The 25,536-nt window shown below is 39.3% G+C and overlaps 1 protein-coding gene across 2 annotated transcripts in view; it reads left to right on the forward strand.

The window, feature by feature from the left end:
• CCDC50 (coiled-coil domain containing 50) overlaps nucleotides 1-2,909 on the forward strand; it is a 117,012-nt gene extending 114,103 nt beyond the window's left edge. Inside the window, exon 11 of one of the 2 annotated variants that reach the window (XM_073804020.1) lies at nucleotides 2,495-2,909. In XM_073804020.1, coding sequence (XP_073660121.1) covers nucleotides 2,495-2,699 — 205 coding nt within the window. In that variant the 3' untranslated portion in view covers nucleotides 2,700-2,909. The remainder of the gene's footprint in view (nucleotides 1-2,494) is intronic. The other variant, XM_073804022.1, reaches the window with a different exon arrangement.
• Nucleotides 2,910-25,536: the final 22,627 nt, after the last annotated feature.

Below are 25,536 nucleotides of genomic sequence, written 5' to 3' on the forward strand. Positions count from 1 at the left end.
TAAGGAATATATGTTGAATATCTGCTTTCTTAAATATAATCTTTCCATTTTCATGGGGATTTTATTGGAAAGAATAAGTAATATACTTATACTTTGGAGAGCATTAAAACCTTTAAAATGTATCTATATCTTATAATTAAATAAGAAAAGTTTTCTGTTAGGATTTTTGAGCTGCAAGAGACAGATAGTCAAACCTAGCTTAAATAACCACCAAAAAAAGGAATCTTATTTTTCCCTTTTCATAGAACTGGGAAGTTCAAGGAAAAATTTTAAGGCATAGCTGGATTCAGGTACTTTAAGTACTGTCATCAGGAGTCTTTCAGATTCTGATTTCTCTGTGTTGAGTTGCTTCTGGGCTCTTTACTGGAATCTCTAGACTTGTGTTCTTTCAGTTTAGCAACTGCAAGAGAAAGGGAAGGCCTTTCTGGACAGGGCCAGCAAAGTTCCATGTGTTCTCATTTGTCCAGGCTGAGTTATATGCTGATGCATGATCTAATCACTGTGGTCAGGAGGATGGGGTCCTCTGTTGGGCCACATCTGGATCACATGCCTAATCCTGTAGCTGGTGCACTCAACAGTCTTTGAACCTCAGGGACTGAGAGTGGGCGGGAGAAAAGATTCACAGGGAGAGACTATATAATGAAAAATCATGCCTGCTTCATACATTTTGAGAAGCAGCCAGGGCTAATGTATTAAGAAATATCTGTAGAAAGTGCTAAAATTTACTTGCCTTCAGGAAGTCTTGTTCTCTATAGCTTTTATCTCTAATTTAGTAATCAGTAACTTAGACACTCTCCTTATTACCTAGACAGGTTGTTTTGCAACATTATCGAGGATATGAATGACGATAGGGTGCCCATGCTATCATCAAGGTGGACAGATGCCTAAAGAGTATTTCTTAGATGGCCCAAAAGAGAAAAACAATAAAGTGGTCTGAAGAAAACAATGCTGTGGAATGTGACCATTTGCAGCCTGCTTCTGTGAATTTTTAATAAAAGTCTCCCCTACTCTTTGACCTAAAGTCACCTCTGTCTGATATGTAGATTATAACCCATGTTTTTCTTGATTTGACATTTGTTTAATATACCTTTGCACACCCTTTAATTTAAACGTTTCTGAATCATTCTTTTTAGGTGTCACTTTTTATGTGCATGTGCTCACATTACTACTTTGTGCTTCAATGTGAAATCTTTTCTTTGAATAGGTGAATAAGCTTATTTACATTTATTCGTATTGCAGATATATTTGTTTTTTGTCTGCAATAATTTTATGTTATGTTTTCTGTTACATATTTTTAAATATTCTGAATTCTTTTCTATGTTTATTTGCAGTTCTGATATTTAAGATGATTGTTATTATTTTTCTCATAATTAATTTATAACTGTACCACTGTGTAACATTCATAGTTCTGTAAGCCTCTACAAAGTATCTGTTATAGTTTATAATCTTTCTCCCCTCACCCAATTTTAGTCAACACTATTAACTTTCTTTACCTTTATATGGTAAAAGATGTTTATTATTCTGTTGCTTTTCTTGTCACTCTAGATCTTATCCTTTGAGTCCCAGTTACTACCGGAGAGGCATCTCCTAGCTTTATTCAACTTCTACTCTCTTTTTCACCTTCCGCCTCTCAAGTTATATTAATTACATCTTCTCTACATCATCAGCTCTTATAATTAAATTCTATCCTGCCACTTATTCCTAACATTTTAAAAGTGTCTTTGTTTTGCAATCAAATATCTTCTATTTTCACTGCCACTCCTTTTGCATTTCTCTACTCATCTCTTGGTTGGCTCAAGTTTTCCCTCCAGGGCCTAGGGTTGGATCCTTGATCGGGGAACTGCAAACCGAGCAGAGGCCAAAAAAAGAGGAAGGAAATACACTCTGCTTCTGTTTTTGTTTTTCATTTTTCCCTAGAAAGACTCAGGATCAGCTGTCAGACTATTTCCTTTCTACTTGAAACTCAGCTTGGTTTGATGGAAATTCCTTGGATTACATTTTACTTCCTAGAATAAGAGATATTTCTTTATCGTCTTCTGCCTTTGAAAGCTGCTATGGGGTAATCTGAGACCAATACAATATTTTCACTTTACTAGTGATATGAAGTGTTTGCTTAGCTGCCCAAATAATTCTTTGTCTAAAGTCAAATAACTTCTGTAGGAAATAGCTCAATGTTGACAGCTCTGAGTCACTTTTCCCTGGTACATGATTTACTCTTTTAATATGCAAATGTAAGCCTTTTTTTTTATGCCAGAAAAATTTCATTCAGTTATATTTTTAAATATTTGTTCCGTCTTATTATCTCGGTTTTTTTCTTCAGAGACCATGTTATGTCTATATTTGCTCTGCTTTGCCAGTCTTCTATATCTGTTATTTTTACTCTATTTCATCCACTGCTTTATTCCATTTTCACCCCATTTCATATCTATCATTTTCCACTAATTATGTATTTCAATTCCATTTTTTAATTTAATTTGTTTATTTCTATTCCCAGTTTTCCTTATGTTAGACCTGCGCGGTCTCCTAGGAGTTTCGACTCGCCCAGGAAACAACAAGAGTCGGAAGTCGATGCAAAACGCAAGAGGTTTATTGAAGGCCGGTGCACCAGGGTTCCTTGGTCCTCACGCAGGAGGTCGAAGAAGGAACCCTTTTGGGCGCGAATATGTCAGTTTTATAGGTTCCCACTTCCCCGTATGTAAATTATAGATTTGGTTGTGTTCTCCTGCTGATTGGTCCCGGCTTAGGCTCGGACCAGAGAGGGAACTTGTCCCCAGCTGCCTGATTGGTCTTTGACAGACACCTTTTTTACATTTTGTTATCTCCCTCCTTCTCGGAAGGGGGCCGGACATCCTGGAAATTCACCCATTGTCTAAGAAGCCCCTATTGTCTGGAGAGTTCTTAATCATTAGCTGGAACAATGTCCCTCGAGTCCCACACTTACTGTGTTTTCCACAATGTCCACTCTTTCTTGTGCTTCTTCCAATTTGGCCACTTATATTTCACTTCCTCCTCTTATCTCCCCTCTTTCCTCAATTCTTGTATTTTCATTTTGCCATCTTCCTTTGGGCAAAGATTGCTTTATTAAACTTATGAATTTAATGATAGATTTATGGTTATAATTTTCATACGTTTATGACAATATATTCTGTGTGTCTTCTTTTTTCTGACAGTAAGTTTTGTTTCTTTCACCTTTCTTTTTTATAGTATCTTTTATCAAGGCTGTGTTAGGTCCTCCTTTATAGTATATGGTTGAAAGAGTTGAATTTTCCTGGAGTAGCTCTTCAAAGGTTTGGGAAGGGGAAAAAGAGGACAAGGGATACTATGGTCTCCCAGGATTTGTCCTCTGCTGCAAATGATACCAACTGTTTTCTTCAAATAGATCCGCACTGTGAGTTTTGCTGTGAGGATGTACCTACTCCATATCCCTCAACCAAACTGGGCATAGGAGGGTTTCTGCCTGTCCTGGGCTCCCCACCTCCCTTGTTGGTTAATACAACCAAGGAACACGGTTCTTGTCCAAGGGACATGGCTGAGCCTCTTACTCTCAGAAGCTGTGTTTTTATGGATCTTTCTGAATGTATAAAGGCTTAACTCTCATCCTTTGACATTTGTTCCATTTTATCACTCCATCTTACCCCATATGCTGGCTCAGTCTGATCTGAGTCTAGTTCATCTCATCCTTGTTCAAAATACTTACTTCTCCAAAGTTCTTTCCCATGGGCTCCTGACCTCCAAGAAACACATGTTTTTCTGGCTCTTTCTGCTGCTTTTCAGCCCCCCTGGAAACTTGATTTCTCTGCAATGCACCACTGCTCCCTATGCCACTGCATCCCAAGGGGTTAAGGGCAAGTTTCTGCTGCTTTAGACTGTATTTTTGAATTTGTGGGGTTTTTTTTCCTGCATCCTAGTTAAAATGAAAATGGAATTTGCTTGCTTTCTTCCTTCCTCCCTCCCTTTCTTTCCCTTCCTTCTTTTTTCCCTCCCTCCCTCCTTTCCTCCCTTCCTCCCTTCCTCCCTTCCTTCTTCTTTCTTGATAGAGGTTCAGGATGAAATGGGAGGACTATTCAGACTAAAGCTAGATCCATATTCATAGTGTGATGTCCAATGATTCAGTATAAACAGCAAATTAAGTCTTGAAGTTTTAAATGTCTTTTCACTATTCAGTGCATGAAAATGTAGCCTTTACATCAAGTCTAGAGATTTATTACTAATTTTAGTGTGGCTTCATGAGCCTCTAACTAGTGCAGCTATATGGGGCCCTGCACTTAATGTTTAATGTTCTGTGGTTGGTTACCATCTTGAAATTCTTCATAATTTGATATTTGAATTTATGTTTTGTAAGCTAAGTCTGATGGGACAATGGAGCATATGCAGTGGGTTTGGGACCTGCGCACATGCACTGTCCTGGCTCCCACCACCTCTCCACCTCCCTGGGACAAGTTCTTGCTGGCTTCCTTCTTCCCTGTGACAAACTGCTGCTCTTTGCCCAAGGAGTTGACCAGGTTGCTTGGGGGGCTGTGTTTCACCATTGCTCTCTGGCCATAGAGCATTGGGCAGGCAGTTTGGCAAGGACCTCTCACCTATCTCCAATCTAGGTATTAAACTCATTCCCATGTGAAAATTTCAATGCCTTTGGAGGTGATCCATTCACTATAGGTCAGGAGGCAAGCCCATGGGAAGAGGACACTGGCCAGTCCCTCCTTCACACCTGGAGCTCTGCATTTGTATTTTCCACTAGCCTTCCAGATTATGTGCCAGCCCTGTTATTTACATTTTCAGTTTAGAATATTGAGGCATGTATAGAGCCACAATTCTAGTAAGGTCCTGGGTTAGGATTCTGGAGCTCTTAGCCTTTGTACTCTACTTCTGTCTAATGCTACTGGACTGTTTGCACAATTGTGATAGAGCAATTGGAAGGTAAGTGCTGAAATTCCATTGAGTTTGTCCTCTGAAATTTATGTACTTTAGATTTATCAATGTTTACTGACCCACAGATATGTACTTGGTAATGCCTCAGGTAATGTGAGAATTACAGAGATGAAACACACTTGGTCTTTGACCTCAAAGAGACTAAGTATTGTGTGTGTGGAGGGTCGAAGGAGGTAGAAGTGTGGTAGAGGGAAGAAGAGTTAATGCTAGTAGTAGAGATAAGGTTAACTCTGTTTCTAGGGGAAGTACGTTGATACAAAGTGCTAATCAAAGTTCAAAGAAAGTTAGAATCAAATCCTGTAAAGAAATCAGGGATATTATCCTAAGAGGCAGTTGATCTAGCTTTTTAAGGATACATAAGATTTTGACATGCAGAGAAGGGAGGCATGAGAACCACAGAGAGAAGGGTGTGCATAAAGACACAGGGATGACAGTCAAGGATGTTTTCAGTGACAGTGACATTCTGGTAAACTCCTAGGAAGTGAGTGGAAAGGTAATTTAGCTGGAACAATTGTACTTTCACTGAAGGCATCATGAGGTATCATCAGATGAATAAGGGTTACAGCACATTTCAAACGTCCCTAAGCAAACCATGAGCAGACCTCTTGGGTGACTCTCAGAAATACGGAGGTGAAAAGGACTCTTTCTGCAGGAGACTGAATTTCCTGTAGGTATTGGAGACTCAGAACTAATAAGACTCAATTATTCATATAATGAGACCTTAGTTTTACTCGTAGCCTGGTGAAAATTCAGATAATTGGTAACATTTAAAGTTAATAATCTATACCCATTCATTTAGCACATATTAACTGTTATGTGCCAAGTCCTTTGGGAAATACTATAATGACCACATCTTGCCCCCAAGGCACTTGGATTTAAATATGCCGACAAGAGAGCCGTGCGCATGCGTCAGCGCTCAGCGCAACAGCGCGCCAGGTCAAGGGTCAGCCTGGAAGAAGGCTGCGGTGGTGACCTTCCTTCGGCTGCTGGGATGGGGCGGTGCACAGCGCGGAGACACCCCCTGGGCACCAGGTGGTGCTTCATGGTGCGGACCTCACCTACCGGGTAGAAGGTCATGAACTTCGGCCAGGTTTATGACAATAAAGATGACAGGAAATTTCAATTTGTAGGTCATAAGAAAGAGGTGAACGAAAACTTTGTCATTGATCAGAGAGCCGAGAAGCCTGTGAGCGAAGTCGAGAGTAGTGATACAGTGTGACGGCGGTGGAGGGGCCCTTGGCCGCCTGAAAGTATACATAAACGTCAACAAAGAAACAAAGACTGGGACGTGCAGCTATTGTGGACTCCAGTTCAGACAGTACCATCACTAGGGGGGTGCGCAGGTGAGCATATCAATGTTGGAATGAATTAAAGAGACCCTAGGGATGCACGTATTGCATTACTGGGGCCGAATAAAGGATGTTGTTCTCTTTAAACAGTTTTTAAAAAGAACAGAAAAGAGAGGTAAGTAAGCAACAAAAGCAAAAGTGATAAGATGTGGCTAAAAGGCTATGGAATTCCAGAGGATGGAGACATTTCAAACCTTCAGGATCATCACAGAAGCCTTCATCCAGTGGTTGGAATTTCAAATGGATTTTGAAAGATGGAGAAGATTTCACCATGAAACCATTGAGAGGGAGAATCCCAAGTGAAGAAACAGCATGAGCAGAAGTTGGAAAGTAAGGGGCAATATACAGTGAATAGTGAGAAACTCAGTTTGATTGGGGGTAGCAGTAGAGACTGTAGGGAAGGGTTTTAAATGGCTAAAGAAATGTCAGGAGAGATGTTTTTACAAAGAATGTTCATCATAGAAATTCTTTCAGGTGATGCCAAATTTATAACCACAAAGAATGGCAGAGGGGCAGAACAGTGAAGAGCCCCACATAAGAAAGCATGAAGCTGCTTCAGAATGGCTGTGAGCTTTCTTTCCTCTCAAGAGAAAATACCACTGCATTTCTTTTTTTTTTTTTTTTTTTTTTTGCAGTACGCGGGCCTCTCACTGCTGTGGCCTCTCCCGTTGCGGAGCACAGGCTCCGGACACGCAGGCTCAGCGGCCATGGCTCACGGGCCCAGCCGCTCCGCGGCATGTGGGATCTTCCCGGACCGGGGCACGAACCCGTGTCCTCTGCATCGGCAGGCGGACTCTCAACCACTGCGCCACCAGGGAAGCCCCACACTGCATTTCTTAGATGACACTAGTGCCACACTGCTCCAAAAAAAGAGAAAAGGTGCTGACCCCGGTGACTATAATTTCATCTCTCCACTTTCCCTTTATTTCAGTAGCTATGTGGCAGGCTTTTGTTACAAACTTAGAGGATGACTGGTCCAAATGCTCAACTATTCATATTCTTGTCTAGAAAGAAAGTTCCATATCTGTTCTTAAGAGATAACATGTCCGTATGAGTTAAGAAATTAGAAATAGCCAATCAATTCAAACAAATTAGGTTATAGCCATAACACAAATTTTAATACTTAGAATTAAGTACTTTTAATACTTAGTAAATTTTAATTTTAATACTTAGAATTAAAAATATATTTTAGACAAATAAAGACAATAGCTTTTCTCAATATATTATTATTTTGCAGCTATATGAATTAATAAAACAAATACCTTATTTTTTTATGGTTTCAAAGTAGATTCACATCCATATTCTCAACTGCATTCTCATAACTACTGAAATTATCAGGGCCTGGAATTTAGCCCTGTTTTTCATATGAGAAGACTGAGGATGAGATATAAAATGAGAAATGAGAAAGCAAAGACTTTTGAATAGACCAAAGAGCTAGCAGTACCAACTTTGCTGTTACAGATGTGGAAACAGAGACCTAGGGAAGTGGCTGACTTGCCTAAAGATTTAGAGCTATTAATTGCTGAAGCTGGGACTCAAATCCTGCATTATGACTCTTAGACCAGGAAATTCCCTCCAAACCCTACTACTTCTGAAGATGAAGTAAGAGCTTTTCTTTTGATCATTGCATCCACATGATTCAGCAAATACTCAAATTCTATTTCATAAGAATGTAGTCAATTCTGTTAAACTTTCTGTAGCCAGTATGCATCAGCTTAAGAAATAAACATAACAACTCCATTTCTTGATTCATCAATTTTTAGCAGTAGCAGTTTATTCCATAAACAAAAGATGCAGTTTGCTCAGGTATAAACTTCTCTCTCTCTTTTCCCTTCTTCTGTCTCCCAGTTTCTAAGAATTTTAGCGTAATTTTAACATTTCCATGGTTCATAGACTAGAGAATTCTACACTTTGTTTACAAAATTGTGAAAAACAAAACCCAACAGTGTTTACATTATTGATGAAAACATCATTCACTGCAGAAACAAGCTGTGTAATTGGATCTGTAGAGAAAAGGAAATGTCATCCTAAATCATTAAATGAGTCTCTCTATAGAGAATTTTCTGCAAGTCAAGTCCAAATGAATTCTCTTTTTTTACAATTCATTAATTGGTCAAAGTAATGCTGTATTATAGATCAATTCATGCCTGGACCATAAGGAAATGAGCCTTTTAGAAATCTCCCTGGGTGGCTAAGGAGGCTTTTGGAGAGAATCTAAAAGAAGAGGGAATATGTCAGGACTGTTTGAGCAAGGTTTTAATTGTCAGAGTGAAGAGGTCTTCCATAGACTTGTGTCTGGCTCCTAGAGAGGACGTGTATAAGTTTAATCTAAGGCAGTTAGGGTCCAGGGAATCATTGCTTTGATAATTTGTTATGCTAATAACTGAATAAAATACAAAAATAATAAAAGGACTATTTATAGAACTTTGCCCCAAAGTGAAATCTCGAGGAAATTAATGACACTTAATGATTTTGGCAATAGGGTCTAATGGAAATTGTGGAGTTTGGTAGACATAACAGCATACATAAGGGTAACTGAAACATGGCAGAATCTAGTGGAAACAGGTACTTTATACAATGGACATGGAGGTACCAAGAAGAAGCAGATGTAGACCCAGGAAAGGTGGTGGTACCCAGAAAGAGCTTGTAAGCATCTACAGAAAGCAATTCATGTCTGGGAGAAATGGCAGCACTCACTGGAGATGTTTGTACCCAACAGATACAATAGTCCCCAGCAAAGGAAGATTAGTTTAGAAGAAGGAAAAAATGGTGGATTTTATATGGAAGATGAACAGTTTGTACATGAGAGCTCCCTGAGGACATAGTTAGGTATGAGGAGGTAAGGGGAAAAAAATCAGTCAATAAAAGGCTAGTGAAAAATCAGCTATACTGACCTTCAAGATAGCGGAGGAGTAAGACGTGGAGATCACCTTCCTCCCCACAGATACATTAAAAATACATCTACATGTGGAACAACTCCTATAGAACACTGACTGAACGCTGGCAGAAAACCTCAGACCTCCCAAGAGGCAAGAAAATCCCCACGTACCTGGGTAGGGCAAAAGAAAAAAGGAAAAACAGAGACGAAAGAATAGGGACGGGACCTGCACCTAGGGGAGGGAGCTGTGAAGGAGGAAAAGTTTCCACACACTAGGAAGCCCCTTTACTGGCGGAGACGGTGGGTGGGTGGGGGTGCGGGGGCGGGGGTGAAGCTTCAGAGCCACGGAGGAGAGCACAGCAACAGGGGTACAGAGGGCAAAGCAGAGAGATTCCCGCACAGAGAATCGGTGCCGACCAGCACTCTCCAGCCTGAGAGGCTTGTCTGCTCACTTGTGGGGGTGCGTGGGGGCTGGGAGCTGAGGCTCGGGCTTCGGTTGGAGCGCAGGGAGAGGACTGGGGTTGTCTGCGAGAAAACAGCCTGAAGGGGCTAGTGCGCCACAGCTAGCCTGGAAGGAGTCCGGGAAAAAGTCTGGAGCTGCTTAAGAGGCAAGATACTATTGTTTTGTGAGGAGAGGGGATTCCTTCTCCATCTGCCCACAGAATGCAGAGCCTTGCCTAAACGAGCTCCAGAGACAGATGCAAGCTGCGCCTATCAGCTCGGACCCCAGAGGTGGGCATGAAACACTAATGCTGCTGCTGCAGCCACCAAGAATCCTGTGTGCAAGCCCAGGTCACTATCCACATGGTCCCTCACCCACCCCCACTGGGAGCCTGTGCAGCCCGACATTGCCAGGGTCCCGTGATCCAGGGACAACTTCTTCCGGAGAACACATGGCACACCGCAGGCTGTTGCAACGTCATGCCGGCCTCTGTCACCTCAGGCTTGCACAGCATTACAATTATAACTACCGTACCCCTCCCTCCCCCTGGTATGAGTGAGCCAGACCCCCCAGTAAGCCACTGCTTTAACCGTATCCTGTCTGGAAGGGAACAGAAGCCTGAGGGCAACCTACACGCAGAGTTGGGGCCAAAACCAAAGCTGAACCCCAGGAGCTGTGCAAACGAAGAAGAGAAAGGGAAATCTCTCCCAGCAGCCTCAGGAGCAGCGGATTAAATCTCCACAATCAACTTGAGGTACCCTGCATCTGTGGAATACCTGAATAGACAACAAATCAACATAAAACTGAGGTGGTCGACTTTGGCAGCAACTGTAGACTTGGGGTTTGCTCTCTGTGACTGAACTGTTTCTGATTTTTATGTTTATCTTAGTATAGATTTTAGTGCTTGTTATAATTTGTTGATATGTTTATTCGTTTGGTCACTCTCTTCTTTCGTTTTTATTACTTTTTATTTTAATAATATTTTCATATTTATTTTAATTATTTTATTTTATTTAATTTTTAATTTTTTCTTCTCTCTTTTTCTCTCCCTTTTCATCTGAGCCATGTGGCTGACAGGGTCGTGGTGCTCCGGCCTGGTGTCAGGCCAGAGCCTCCGAGGTGGGAGAGCAGAGTTCAGGACATTGGTCCAACAGAGGCCTCCTGGCCCCAGATAATAGCAAACGGTGAAAGCTCTCTCAGAGATCCCCATCTCAATGCTAAGACCCAGCTCCACTCAATGACCAGCAAGCTATGGTGCTGGACAGCCTATGCCAAACAACTAGCATGACAGGAACACAAAGCCACCCATTAGCAGAGAGGCTGCCTAAAGTCATACCAAGTTCACAGGCACCCCAAAACACACCAACGTATGCAGGTCCACCCACCAGAAAAACAAGAGTCAGCCTCATTCATGAGAACACAGGCACCAGTCCCCTCCACCAGGAAGCCTACACAAGCCACTGAACCAACTTTAGCCACTGGGGGCAGACACCAAAACAAAGGGAACTACGAACCTGCAGCCTGCAAAAAGGAGACCCCCAAGCACAGTAAGTTAAGCAAAAGGGGAAGACAGAGAAATATGCAGCAGATGAAGGAGCAAGGTAAAAACCCACCAGACCAAACAAATGAAGAGGAAATAGGCTGTATACCTGACAAAGAATTCAGAGTAATGATAGTAAAGATGACCCAAAATCTTGGAAATAGAATGGAGAAAATACAAGAAACTTTTAACAAGGACCTAGAAGAACCAAAGAGCAAACAAACAATGATGAACACAACAATAAATGAAATTAAAAATTCTCTAGAAGGAATCAATAGCAGAATAACTGAGGCAGAAGAACGGATAAGTGACCAGAAAGATAAAATAGTGGAAATAACTACCACAGAGCAGAATAAAGAAAAAAGAATGAAAAGAATTGAGGACAGTCTCAGAGACTACTGGGACAACATTAAATGCACCATCCATCAAATTTTAGGGGTACCAGAAGAAGAAGAGGAAAAGAAAGGGACTGAGAAAATATTTGAAGACATGATAGTTGAAAATTTCCCTAACATGGGAAAGCAAATAGTCAACCAACTCCAGGAAGCACAGAGAGTCCCATACAGGATAAATCCAAGGAGAAATATGCCAAGACACATATTAATCAAACTATCAAAAATTAAATACAGAGAAAAAATATTAAAAGCAGCAAGGGAAAAGCAACAGTTAACATACAAGGGAAATCCCATAAGGTTAACAACTGAGCTTTCAGCAGAAACTCTGTAAGACAGAAGGGAGTGGCAGGACATATTTAAAGTGATGAAAGGGAAAACCCTACAACCAAGATTACTCTACACATCAAGGATTTCATTCAGATTCAATGGATAAATTAAAACCTTTACAGACAAGCAAACATTAAGAGAATTCGGCACTATCAAACCAACTTTACAACAAATGCTAAAGGAGCTTCTCTAGGCAGGAAACACAAAGAAGGAAAAGACCTACAAAAATAAACCAAAAACAATTAAGAAAATTGTAAGAGGAACATATTGATAATTACCTTAAATGTAAATGGATTAAATGCTCCAACCAAAAGATATAGACTGGCTGAATGCATACAAAAACAAGACCCATATATACGCTGTCTACAAGAGAACCACTTCAAACCTTGGACACATACAGACTGAAAGTGAGGCGATGAAAAAAGGTATTCCATGCAAATGCAAATCAAAAGAGAACTGGAGTAGCAATTCTCATATCAGACAAAATAGAATTTAAAATAAAGATTATTACAAGAGACAAAAAAGGGCACTATATAATGATCAAGGGATCAATCCAAGAAGAAGATATAACAATTGTAAATATTTATGCATCCAAAATAGGAGCACCTCAATACATAAGGCAAATGCTAACAGCCATAAAAGGGGAAATCGACAGTAACACAATCATAGTAGGGGACTTTTACACCTCACTTTCTCCAATGAACAGATCATCCAAAATGAAAATAAATAAGGAAACACAAGCTTTAAATGATACATTAAACAAGATGGACTTAATTGATATTTATAGGACATTCCATCCAAAAACAACAGAATACACTTTGTTCTCAAGTGCTCGTGGAACATTCTCCAGGATAGATCATATCTTGGGTCACAAATCAAGCCTTGGTAAATTTAAGAAAGTTGAAATCATATCAACCATCTTTTCCAACTGCAACACTATGAGACTAGATATCAATTACAGGAAAAAACTGTAAAAATACAAATACATGGAGGCTAAACAATACACTACTTAATAACCAAGAGATCACTGAAGAAATCAAAGAGGAAATCAAAAAATACCTACAAACAAATGACAATGAAAACATGACGACCCAAAACCTATGGTATGCGGCAAAAGCAGTTCTAAGAGGGAAGTTTATAGCAATACAAGTCTATCTCAAGAAACAAGAAACATCTCAAATAAATAATCTAACCTTACACCTAAAGCAATTAGAGCAAGAACAAAAAAAACCCAAAGTTAGCAGAAGGAAAGAAATCATAAAGATCAGATCAGAAATAAATGAAGGAAATGATAACAAAGATCAATAAAACTAAAAGCTGGTTCTTTGAAAAGATAAACAAAATTGATAAACCACTAGCCAGACTCATCAAGAAAAAAAAGGGAGAAGACTGAAATCAACAGAATTAGAAATGAAAAAGAAGTAACAACCGACACTGCAGAAATACAAAGAATCATGAGAGATTACTACAAGCAACTATATGCCAATAAAATGGACAAATTCGTAGAAAAGCACAACTTTCTGAGACTGTACCAGGAGGAAATAGAAAATATAAACAGACCAATCACAATCACTGAAATTGAAACTGTGGTTAAAAATCTTCCAACAAACAAAAGCCCAGGACCAAATGGCTTCAGAGGTGAATTCTATCAAACACTTAGAGAAGAGTTATCACCCATCCTTCTCAAACTCTTCCAAAATATAGCAGAGGGAGGAACACTCCCAAACTCATTCTACGAGGCCACCATCACCCTGACACCAAAACTAGATGAAGATGTCCCTAAAAAAGAAAATTACAGACAAATATCACTGATGAACATAGATGCAGAAATACTCAGCAAACAGAATCCAACAGCATATTAAAAGGATCATAAACCATGATCAAGTGGGGTTTATCCTAGTAATGCAAGGATTCTTCAATATATGCAAATCAGTCAACGTGATACAACATATTAACAAATTGAAATATAAAAACCATATGATAATCTTGATAGATGCAGAAAAAGCTTTCAACAAAATTCAACACCCACTTATGATAAAAGCGCTCCAGAAAGTAGGCATAGAGGGAACTTACCTCAACATAATAAGACCATATATGACAAACCCACAGCAAACATCATTCTTAATGGTGAAAAAATGAAACCATTTCCTTTAAAATCAGGAACAAGACAAGGATGCCCACTTTCACCACTATTGTTTAACATAGTTTTGGAAGTTTTAGCTGCAACAATCAGAGAAGAAAAGAAATAAAATGAATCCAAATTGTAAAAGAAGAAGTAGAAGTGTCACTGTTTGCAGATGACATGATACTATACCTAGAGAATCCTAAAGATGCTACCAGAAAACTACTAGAACTAATCAATGAATTTGATAAACTAGCAGGATACAAAAGTAATGCACAGAAATCCCTTGCATACCTATACACTAAAGATGAAAAATACAAAACAGAAATTAAGGAAACACTCCCATTTACCATTGCAGCAAAAAAAATTAAATACCTAGGAATAAAACTACCTAAGGAGACAAAAGACCTGTATGCAGAAATCTATAAGACAGTGATGAAAGAAATTAAAGAAGATACAAACAGATGGAGAGTTATACCATGTTCTTGGATTGGAAGAATCAACATTGTGAAAATAACTATACTACCCAAAGCAATCTACAGATTCAGTGCAATCTCTGTCAAACTACCACTGGCATTTTTCACAGAACTAGAACAAAAAATTTAACAATTTGTATGGAAACACAAAAGACCCCAAGTAGCCAAAGCAATCTTGAGAAAGAAAAATGGAGCTGGAGGAATCAGGCTCCCTGACTTCAGACTATACTACAAAGCTACAGTAATCAAGACAGTATGGTACTGACACAAAAACAGAAATATAGATCAATGGAACAGGATAGAAAGCCCAGAGATGAACCCACACACATATGGTCACCTTATCTTTGATAAAGGAGGTAAGAATATACAGTGGAGAAAAGACAGTCTCTTCAATAAGTGGTGATGGGAAAACTGGACAGGTACATGTAAAAGAATGAAATTAGAACACTCCCTAACACCATATACAAAAATAAACACAGAATGGATTAAAGATCTAAATGTAAGTTCAGACACTATAAAACTCTTAGAGGGAAACATAGGAAGAACCTTCTTTGACATAAATGACAATAAGATCCTTTTTGACCCATCTCCTAGAGAAATGAAAATAAAAATAAACAAATGAGACCTAATGAAACATAAAAGCTTTTGCACAGCAAAGGAAACCATAAACAAGACGAAAAGACAACCCTTGGAATGGGAGAAAATATTTGCAAATGAAGCAACTGACAAAGGATTAATCTCCAAAATATACAAACAGCCCATGCAGCTCAATATCAAAAAAACAAACAACGTAATCCAAAAATGGGCAGAAAATCTAAATAGACATTTATCCAAAGAAGATATACAGATTGCCAACAAACACATGAAAGGATGCTCAACATCACTAATCATTAGAGAAATACAAATCAAAACTACAGTGAGATATCTCCTCACACCGGTCAGAAGGGCTATCATCAAAAAATTTACAAACAATAAATGCTGGAGAGGGTGTGGAGAAAAGGGAACCCTCTTGCACTGTTGGTGGGAATGTAAATTGATAGAGCCCCTATGGAGAACAGTATGGAGGTTCTTTAAAAACTAAAAATAGAAGTACCATACGACCCAGCTATCCCACTACTGGGCATATACCCTGAGAAAACCATAATTCAAAAAGAGTCATGTACCACAATGTTCATTGCAGTACAATTTACAATAGGCAGCACATGGAAGCAACCTAAGTGTCCATCAACAGATGAATGGATAAAGAAGATGTGGCACATATATACAATGGAATACTACTCAGCCATAAAAAGAAACGAAATTGAATTATTTGTAGTGAGGTGGATGGACTTAGAGTCTGCCATACAGAGTGAAGTAAGTCAGAAAGGGAAAAACAAATACCGTATGCCTACACATAGATATGGATTCTAAAAAAACAAAATGGTTCTGATGAACCTAGGGATAGGACAGGAATAAAGGTGCAGACATAGAGAATGGGCTTCAGGACATGGGGAAGGGGAAAGGTAAGCTGGGATGAAGTCAGAGAGTGCCATTGACATATATACAGTACCCAGTGTAAAATAAATAGCTAGTGGGAAGCAGCTATATAGCACAGGGAGATCAGCTCAGTGCTTTGTGACCACCTAGAGAGGTGGGATAGGAAGGGTGGGAGGGAGATGCAAGAGGACGGGTATATGGGGATATATGTATACGTATAGCTGAATCACTTTGTTATAAAGCAGAAACTAACACATCATTGTAAAGCAATTATACTCCAATAAAGATGTTAAAAAAAAAGACTAAAGTCCTGTAAACTCAGTACAATCAATGATTTTTCCTATTTTTGCCAAGAAAAAATAATTAGTAAATTATGACTGTTTGCTACTATATGTTATAAACCACAAGAAGATAGCTACTACTGTTCTTTTCATTTTATAAATTTATTTATTTATTTATTTATTTTGGCTGTGTCGGGTCTTCGTTTCTGTGCGAGGGCTTTCTCTAGTTGTGGGAAGTGGGGTCCACTCTTCATCACGGTGCACGGGCCTCTCACTGTCGTGGCCTCTCTTGCTGCGGAGCACAGGCTCCAGATGCGCAGGCTCAGTAGTTGTGGCTCACGGGCCCAGTTGCTCCACAGCACGTGGGATCTTCCCAGACCAGGGCTCAAACCCGTGTCCCCTGCATTGGCAGGCGGACTCTCAACCATTGTGCCACAAGGGAAGCCCCATTTTCCTTTTATTTTATAGATGAAGGCAATAGGGCACAGTCTGGTTAAGTAATTTGCCCAGGTGGTAAGTGGGAGAGCCAGTATTTGAGCCTCTTCATCCACCCCCCTTCTCTTAATTTTAATTTATTGTTTCGATTTTTACTGCTGAGAGTTTCAGATCTCATCTCTTTTTGCTTAATTGTTGAACCAATAGAAAATAAGTGTAAACCCCTGTAATGCTGTGACCCATGACAATGTGAATTTGGACATGTCATGATTGTTGTTTGGATCTCTCCCTTGCCCAAAACTTGCTTTCAAACTAAGATAATCTAACGTTTGCGCTCCTCTTCAGAATGCTGTTAGATGTGTCTATTATCACTAATTCAAAGATGAAGAGGCTCTCAAGTAACTTGGCCAAGGTCACATTCCCAATAAGAAGTGAAACAGGATTTGGGGTTTTGAACATAGACTTGACTGAATTCAAAGCCCATGTTCTTTCCAACTTATACTATTTCTTTTGGTTCTTTGTGTATAATGGATTGCTGCTACTGTAAAACTATTTATTAATACTTTGGAAGGGCATGTGCCATATATTTTATAACTTATTTCTCATCCAGATGAAATTATTATCAAATTCTAATTATAACTTCCATTCATAATAAATTTTTACTTCTTTTCTACTCAGTTCAGCATACACTGTTTAAAATCAAGTGGTCAATAAGTAATTGGAGAATTGGGAAATTATTTGGAATAAATATAATTTATCTTCATCAAAAAAATCAGTTACAGTCATTTGTTGCTTTTTATTTAGGCCCTTGATAAATGTGAACATTTTAATTTGTAGTTACATGAAGACATTTCTCTATAGCAACATGACATCATCGGAAAATTTTGGTCTGAGAAACTATGTTTGAGACAATCTTGGGCAAGTCCCTTTAAGGCAATCAGAAACTAATTTTCCAATCTGTAAATTAGGGATAAGTAAAACTCCTTCCTCACAAGGTATTGTAAGAATTAACTGGAGAGATGTGAAAGTCATATGTAAACTCTAATGGGTTATAGGACTGTTAGATTTCACTCTGTAGAGTAATTTCAGAAATTCTTTCCTTTAAATGCTTCCCAAACACTTGGGGCTCAGACAACACTTCTTATCCCTTGCTCAGTGGAGCAGTGATGGTAATTAGAATCCTCATTCCCTTTATCAATACAGTTGGCTGTCTTGGCCTGCCTTGAGGCTAAGGTATCTTCAGTATTTTGATTTCTCCCAAGGGCACTCAAAGAGGATATACTTTATGGTCCTTAGAAAGGAATATATTACCTGATTGTCCAGACTGCCATAGGCAGAATTTTCTCCTGAGGGGACAATTCAACTCCCCCAATTTCAATGCCCAAGGGAGTCTAGACAACTTAGATTTATTAACAAACCTTTTGCTGTTGTTGAGAATATGAAAAAGATATTCATTTTTGTTACGGTCTTTATTTGGATTTTTTCAATATTTGTTTATTGGACTTCTGTGGGGATGGTGACCAGAGTGGTGTACAAGGAAAAGCACTAGAATAGAATTCATAAAGATGGGGAACTTAAGCCTGGTTCTTTCTCTTTCCATCTGTGTAATTTTGAGCAAGTATCTTTACCTCTTTGAGCCTTATACATCTTTTCAAGTAAATTATTTTCTGTTTCCAATAAGGAGCTCTAATGTGGGGAACAGATATAATTAAATGGGAAGATTACTGCCCAGTGAGTCAAGATATTAAATTTCTATTTGTTATATCTGGAGTTTGGGGCAAGAAATTTGTCCTTTCTGAATATGTTTTCTTCTCTGTTTAAGGAGGGAATACTCCCAATCATTTTTGAATACTTCTCAGCTCCATTCTATTTTAACCCTAATGTGAGCATCTGTGGTAGGCAGAATAATCATGTCCCAAAGATATTAAGGTCTTAATCCCTGCAACCTATGAATCTGTACCTTACATAGCAAAAGTAAGTTTACAGATATGATTAAAGATTTTGAGATAGGGATATTTGGGATTAACTAGATGGATCAAATCTAATCCCATGAGTCCTTAAAATCGGAGCACCTTTTCCAGCTGAGTCAGGGTGAGAAGAAGAAGTCGTAACTATGGAAGAAAAGCACAGGCAAGGAAATATATCCTCATCTAGAAAATCCTATAGAAAGGAAGGTAACTCTGCTGACACCTTGATTTTAGCCCAGTGAGACCTGGGATATATTTCTAATCTATACAACTAGTAAGATAAAATTTTTTATTGTTTTATGCTACCAAATTTTCAGTAATTTGATAAGACAGCTATAGAAAATGAGTACAGCACACATATCACTTTTGGTTTTTTTTGCCGTACACGGGCCTCTCACTGTTGTGGCCTCTCCCGTTGTGGAGCACAGGCTCCGGACGCGCAGGCTCAGCGGCCATGGCTTACGGGCCCAGCCGCTCCGCAGCATGTGGGATCTTCCCGGACCGGGGCACAAACCCGTGTCCCTGCATCGGCAGGCGGACTCTCAACCACTGCACCACCAAGGAAGCCCGACATCACTTATTTTATTAGCATTTATTTGTCTCCAGTATGTACTGGTTACTGTAGAAGACACAATGAAGGGTCAGACACGGGTTTTCTCCCCGAGGATCTTGTAGTTAAGCAGAAGAGCGCATCTTATGCATATCTGTGATTCAAGGGGGAAAAATCCAAGATAGGGAACGAAAGCCAGCTGGAAATACAGAGAAAGGGGGAAGTAAACCCTATCTGGGGAGGGTAGGAGAAAAGGTGATCAGGAAAACTTTCACTGAAATCATACTCTTAGAACTCAACTTTTAAGAGTGTATAGAATTTGAACATGCAAAGATGGGCCTACATTTTAAGCCCCAGGAATAGCACATGCAAAGATTCTGAGGCCAAAAATCATGGCCTGGGTATAAGAAATGGCGAAATAAGTATCATTTGGCTTTGTTTGAGCATGAGAAATTGAATGTTAAGCAGCCATTTTACATTATAATGACTGTGAGGCAGAATGAGAAATGTTTCCTATTATGCAATGTAAAAAAGCCAAATGTAAATTAGGTCTGCACATGAGCAAAAGCTGGAAGGAAATACCAACCACAACAAAATTTATAAATAGGAGATATTAGGGTGGAAGCATTCCAGTTAATTCTTTTTCTTTTTTTGATTATTATTATGTGTGCAATATTTGGAAATGCATGGAAGTAGTTTGTGGACGGTTATGTTTTGCAAATATGAGGGTTGCAATGCATATACATAGCTTAAAATACAAATAACTTGCATATTAAACTCGATGGTCATTGTGCATACTCTTTAACTTCTAGGAACCCTGCAAAACAAAGAGAGTCGCAAATTCTCTTTTTATTTCTCATAATTATTAGCATTTGACAGGAGGCATAAAGTATATGTGCAGGGTGTCCCTGCCCACAGCAAAAGACTCATCGAATAGGTACCCATCGGTTAGGAAGAGCTGATTTTTCAGCACAACACTGTGATGACAGAGCTTGGCTATCCGTAGATAAAGTAAAATATGGGGTATTATTTAAATTAAAGTGATGAAATGCAAGGATTAAATAACATTTCATCTAAGCCAGCTTGTGCTCAAGGGACTCATTCATTAGCCAGTCTTGTGACAGAAAGTGAAATATATCCATCTATATGAAAAGCAATTCATTGCCCACCTCCCTGTCTTGCTAACCTTAGCATTCTCTCAAGGTAGCTGGAAGCAGAATTAGTTGCAATAGTACTTATAGGTCTATCCACGTCTATCTTATTGCCAGGATGAAATAGGTCTGTTTGCCACAAAAAAGGAAATGTTGCCAATTGGCATGACTTATTATAAAGCTGCATACTCATTTGATGCTTTTACTAAATTACTTTTTCCAGTCATCAGAATATATACCTGTGTATTTCTGTCTTCTACAATGCATAAGACTTCACAGATGCTGCAGTCAAACATCAAGCAGAATGATTTACTTGACTAAATCACTAAATCCTATGTCAAAATTAGAAGGGCACTTAGGAATCATTTATCAAACTACCTTACTTTATAAAGTGGGAAACTGAGGACCAGAAAGGACAATACTTTCTTGAAATTTCATAGTAAAAGTTAGTGGTAATGTAAGAATGGAAATAAGTTTTCCTATTCCTCATTTAGTACTATTTCTAAACAACATACCACATTCTTTTTTTTTTTTTTTTAACATACCACATTCTTGTTAGAAACACAGATTGGGTTCAAGGAAAACAATTATAGGCATGTCTTAGAATGTTTTAATGGGAAACCAAGTTTGATTTTGGGGAGAAAAATGAAACCAGACTTACCTCTCTTTGAGATGGGTAGTAATTAGCACATTACTAGATGGTATAAAGAGGGAGAGTGATGTTAGGCTAATATTGCTCTGACCACGTGTGGTATCTTTATTTTTTCTTTTTGTGCCTAGAACAAAGCATGGCCCATGAAGATTACTCATTAATGTTTACTGAAATGATGCTCCTCTAAAATAGCAATAGATGGAACCAATCAACAGTCAATACTGAAATATCTATTGACTTCCTAACTACACTGAGCTCAGTCAAAGGCTCTGGAGGGCTACTACAGCATGACAGGTTTTTATCCTTCAGGAAATAGAAATCTAGTTGGAAGGAGAAGAATAGAATTTATAACACAGCAACAAATACCGCTGAAAAGAACTCACTTAATTGCAAGCTTATTTGGCATAGTCACTAAGAAAAGGAATCAGAGACAGGAATGATAGTAATGAGTGAAGAACTAGTAATAACTTCAATGAAAACATGAAAGTTGAACTCAGCCTCAAAGGACAGGGAGGCTCAGTGTAAGAGTTGACTAGGGAAGATAATGAATCTCCTGATTTTCTTAATACCATTTTTTTCTGGGTTTCTTTTTACATCATTGCCTGTTCTTTCCTTTCCTTCATGAGCACATTATTCTGGCTCCTTAAATGTTGGTTTTAACAGGATCTCATTTCTAGAAGTCCAGCAGATTTCTTTATGTCTTTAATTCGAGTTAGGAAACAAAACAGAAAGTTTTCTAACTTATCCATGGACTTTGGCTTCTCATTTATTTAGTTAGTTAGTTAGTTAGTTTTACTTTAAACATGCTTCTGCAAAATTTCCACCATTATTTAAGATTTAACGGTGATTAAGATTTAAAGGTGATTTCCAAATCTATTTCTTGACTGCATACTTTATTTCTACACTGTAGACCTATGGTTCTCAACTGGGAGCAGATGTGTCCTCCAGGGGACAATTGGCAAGGTGTGAAGACATTTCTGATGGGCAGGGGAGGAGTGTGCTATTGTCATCTAGTGGGTTTAGGCCAGGCGGTGCCGCCAAGCATCCTTCAAGGCACAGGTTACTTACTCCCCTTCCCCTCAACTCCCAACAAAGAATGATCCAGTCATTCTCCAGATTTTTAAAAGATTAAAAATCTTTTTTTGTTATCTTATTGTTGAGTTGTAAGAGTTCTTTGTGTATTTTGGTTAATAGTCCTTTATCAGAGTTGTGTCTTTTACAAATATTTTCCCCACTCTGTGGTGTGTCTTCTCATTTCCTTGATATTGTCTTTCACAGAGCAGAAGTTTTAACTTTAATGAGGTCCAGCTTATCAACTGTTTCTTTCATGGATTGTGCCTTTGGTGTTATATTTAAAAGTCATTGCTATACCCAAGGTCATCTAAGTTTTCTCCTATGTTATTTTCTAGGAATTTTATAGAATTTTTGTTTTCCATTTGTGTCTGGGATCCACTTTCAGTTAATTTTTGTGAAGGGTATAAAGTCTGTGTCTAGATTTACTTTTGGTTGTGGATGTCCTATTGTTTCAACACCATTTGTTGAAGAGACTATCTTTCTATTGCCTTTGTTCCTTTGTCAAAGATCAGTTGACTGTATTTATGTGGGTGTGTTTCTGAGCTTTCTATTCTATTCCATTGATCTATTTGTCTATTCTTTTACCAATACTGTTTATATTACTGCAGCTTTATAGTAAGTCTTAAAGTTGGTTAGTGTCGTTCTAAAGTTGGTTAGTGTTGTTCTTCTTCTTCAATATTGTGTTGACTATTCTGGGTCTTTACCTCTTCATATAAACTTTAGAATCCTTTTGTCAATATCCATAAAATGATTTACTGGGACTTTGACTGGTATTGCATTAGCTCACAGATTAGTATGAGAATTTATTTTAAACTGGATAGGAGTTGAGCTGTGTTTAGTGTTGGTTTTTTTGGGGGGGGGGATTGTGTTTTTTTGCGGTACGCGGGCCTCTCACTGTTGTGGCCTCTCCTGTTGCGGAGCACAGGCTCCGGACGCGCAGGCTCAGCGGCCATGGCTCATGGGCCCAGCCTCTCCGCGGCATGTGGGATCTTCCCGGACCGGGGCACGAACCCGTGTCCCCTGCATCGGCAGGCGGACTCTCAACCACTGTGCCACCAGGGAAGCCCTAGTGTTTGTTTTTGGTACCAATGGCTTCAAATGCCACTTGTGTCTTTGTATTTGTCTCCCCTCCTCACTTTGTGGTTTCCCCATGTAATACACTTCTCCTCAGAGGGAGTCTATTCATAGGCCTTTCTGCTCTAACCCGTGGTTATTATACTAGAGCCCTGTTGGTGTAGTGGTAAGGTATGGGGGTGGGGAGGGGAAGTGTTCTATAAAAATCCAATTTAGACTCAGTTTTTCAGTAGGCCTGTGTACCTGGCTGGGACCTAAAGTGATTTTTTTCAGTCACATAGTTTTTTTTCCTTGACCCCATTCCCTTTCCTGGTTGCAATTTCCAATTATTTCCTTGAAGTGCTTTCCCTATTGACTATGAATTTTTTTTCCCTTAGGTTAGACAGGATTTCTGGAGGGGACTGGAGTGAAGACAAATTCCATTTCCCCAGCTTGGATATGGTGTCAGAATTGTGTTCAGGCAATATGATTATTTCCCTGGAGTATAGGCCTTTCCTATGGAGAAAACTCTGGGTGTAGTTCACAATGGTGCTTCTGTGCCTCTCCCTGCCAGAGCCCATGATGAGATTTTTCTGGGATCCTCACAGTGAGAACCTGCTAGGGTTTCTGGAGGGAAAGCCCAGAAAAATGTGGAGCCCCCATGAGACTGCAGTCCCCAGGATTTCTTCACTCTTATCCTAGTCCATAGTCAACCTCCAGTAATTCATCAAAATAATCATTTAAATGTTCCTCCCAGCTTAGGGTCCGGCGGTTTTGGCTCCAGTTAAGTAGATCTTGGTTGCTGTATCTCTCTGGATTTGCCTATTTCTCCAAATTTTGTGTGTAGCAGTTTTCCCTATGATCTCAGTTATCTGGTAAATTCAAGAAAAGTCATTGATTTTATTTAGTTTGTCCAGTTTTTTTGTTGTTTTTGACAACTTCTAAGCACTTTATATGTGAGAGTTGATTCCAGAAGTTCTCCATCATATATATTTTTTTGAACTTTTGAGCATGGACTAATAGAGTTACTGCTTGGCAGTGGGCATGGGCCTTGGGTTATACTGATGATTCAGGTTACCGATCCACTCATGCTTAATTTTTTCTCAGAGGGAAAACTGTATCTCAGTTTCCCCAAGTGAAAATGAGTTGCAGTACGCTATCTTTAAGGACCCTATGACTTAAATGTTAAATCTTAAGATTCAAAATTCTCCTTTTAGAATTCAAGGTCAAATGACAATCTACCATTTCTCTCTAGTGTCTGGTTGCGTGCAGAACGTTCAGGTCTACCTAGGCCCTGTTCTTGTCCCTCACTAGATGGCCTGAAACAACCTCCAGTCCATGCTCCAAGCTACAACTTTCTAACGTGTTGGAGTCAAACTATGCATTGTGTTCTGTCGGAGCTGGAGGAAGCCTGAACATTCTTCCAGTCCACATTCCTTCGGGAGACTTAAGGACCCTCTCCTTTAGGGACACCAGTTGGAAAGTCAGTTGCTTTTTTCAATTTGTACCTGTTGTAAATGTTTTATGGCTTTACTATTACCACCGTTACAAGCTGTTATTTCTTGAGCTCTTGCTATGTGTATAGCAGCATTATATGCCGTAAGCACATTACCTCCCGTATTCTGCATATCAACTCTCTAAGCTAGATCAATGTTTCTCCATTTTATTCATGTGCCAATTGTCACTTCAAGAGGATAACTGGCTAACCTTTCCACTGTTTGGATGTGGATCATCTGGATTTGAATTCAGATCTGTGTTGCTACGTCGTGTGTGTGTGTTCAACTGTTTGCCATCTTCAACCATCTTTACCTTTTCATGTGATTTGCATTCACATTTCATAACTCTAAGGGTTTGTTGGGTGGACATGTCATCTTTTGTAACTAAACAGATAGAATGTTCTTCTTCTTCCAGATATTGCTTGCTAGCACTGAACTAAAATGTCAGAGATACGAGTGATGGCCCAGATGTTCTAAGTAGCTGTGTGACCTGAAGCAAGTCACATTTTTGTATTATACCGCTTTCCAGATACTGTTCTAAGCACTTTGTATATATTAGATCATTTCCCTTCATCTCAACAAGTCTGTAAGACACATACTGTTAGTAATACAATTTTATAGTTGAGAAAATTGAGGTACAGAGAGGGTAAAGAACTTGCCCAAGGCACACAGCTTGTTAGTGGCACTGGGGGGATGCGAGCCTAGGTAGGATGGCTCCAGAGTGCAAATTTCTAAGCACTATACCCTACTGCCTTTTTTATGCACCAATTAATTACTCAACAAACCTTTATTAAAAGCCTACTGCACTGACGTTGTGTCAGGTGCTGGAAACACAGTAAAAATTACTTCTAGCTCTGCCCCACTGGAGCTCATGGTCTTCCCCACCTGTGCTGCTACAAATGCATGCAGTACCACCGCTAGCATCAGAAGCAGCACGTGAGAA

This window comes from Tursiops truncatus, chromosome 4 (genome assembly GCF_011762595.2).
Source record: "Tursiops truncatus isolate mTurTru1 chromosome 4, mTurTru1.mat.Y, whole genome shotgun sequence".
NCBI classification, from domain to species: Eukaryota; Metazoa; Chordata; class Mammalia; order Artiodactyla; family Delphinidae; genus Tursiops; species Tursiops truncatus.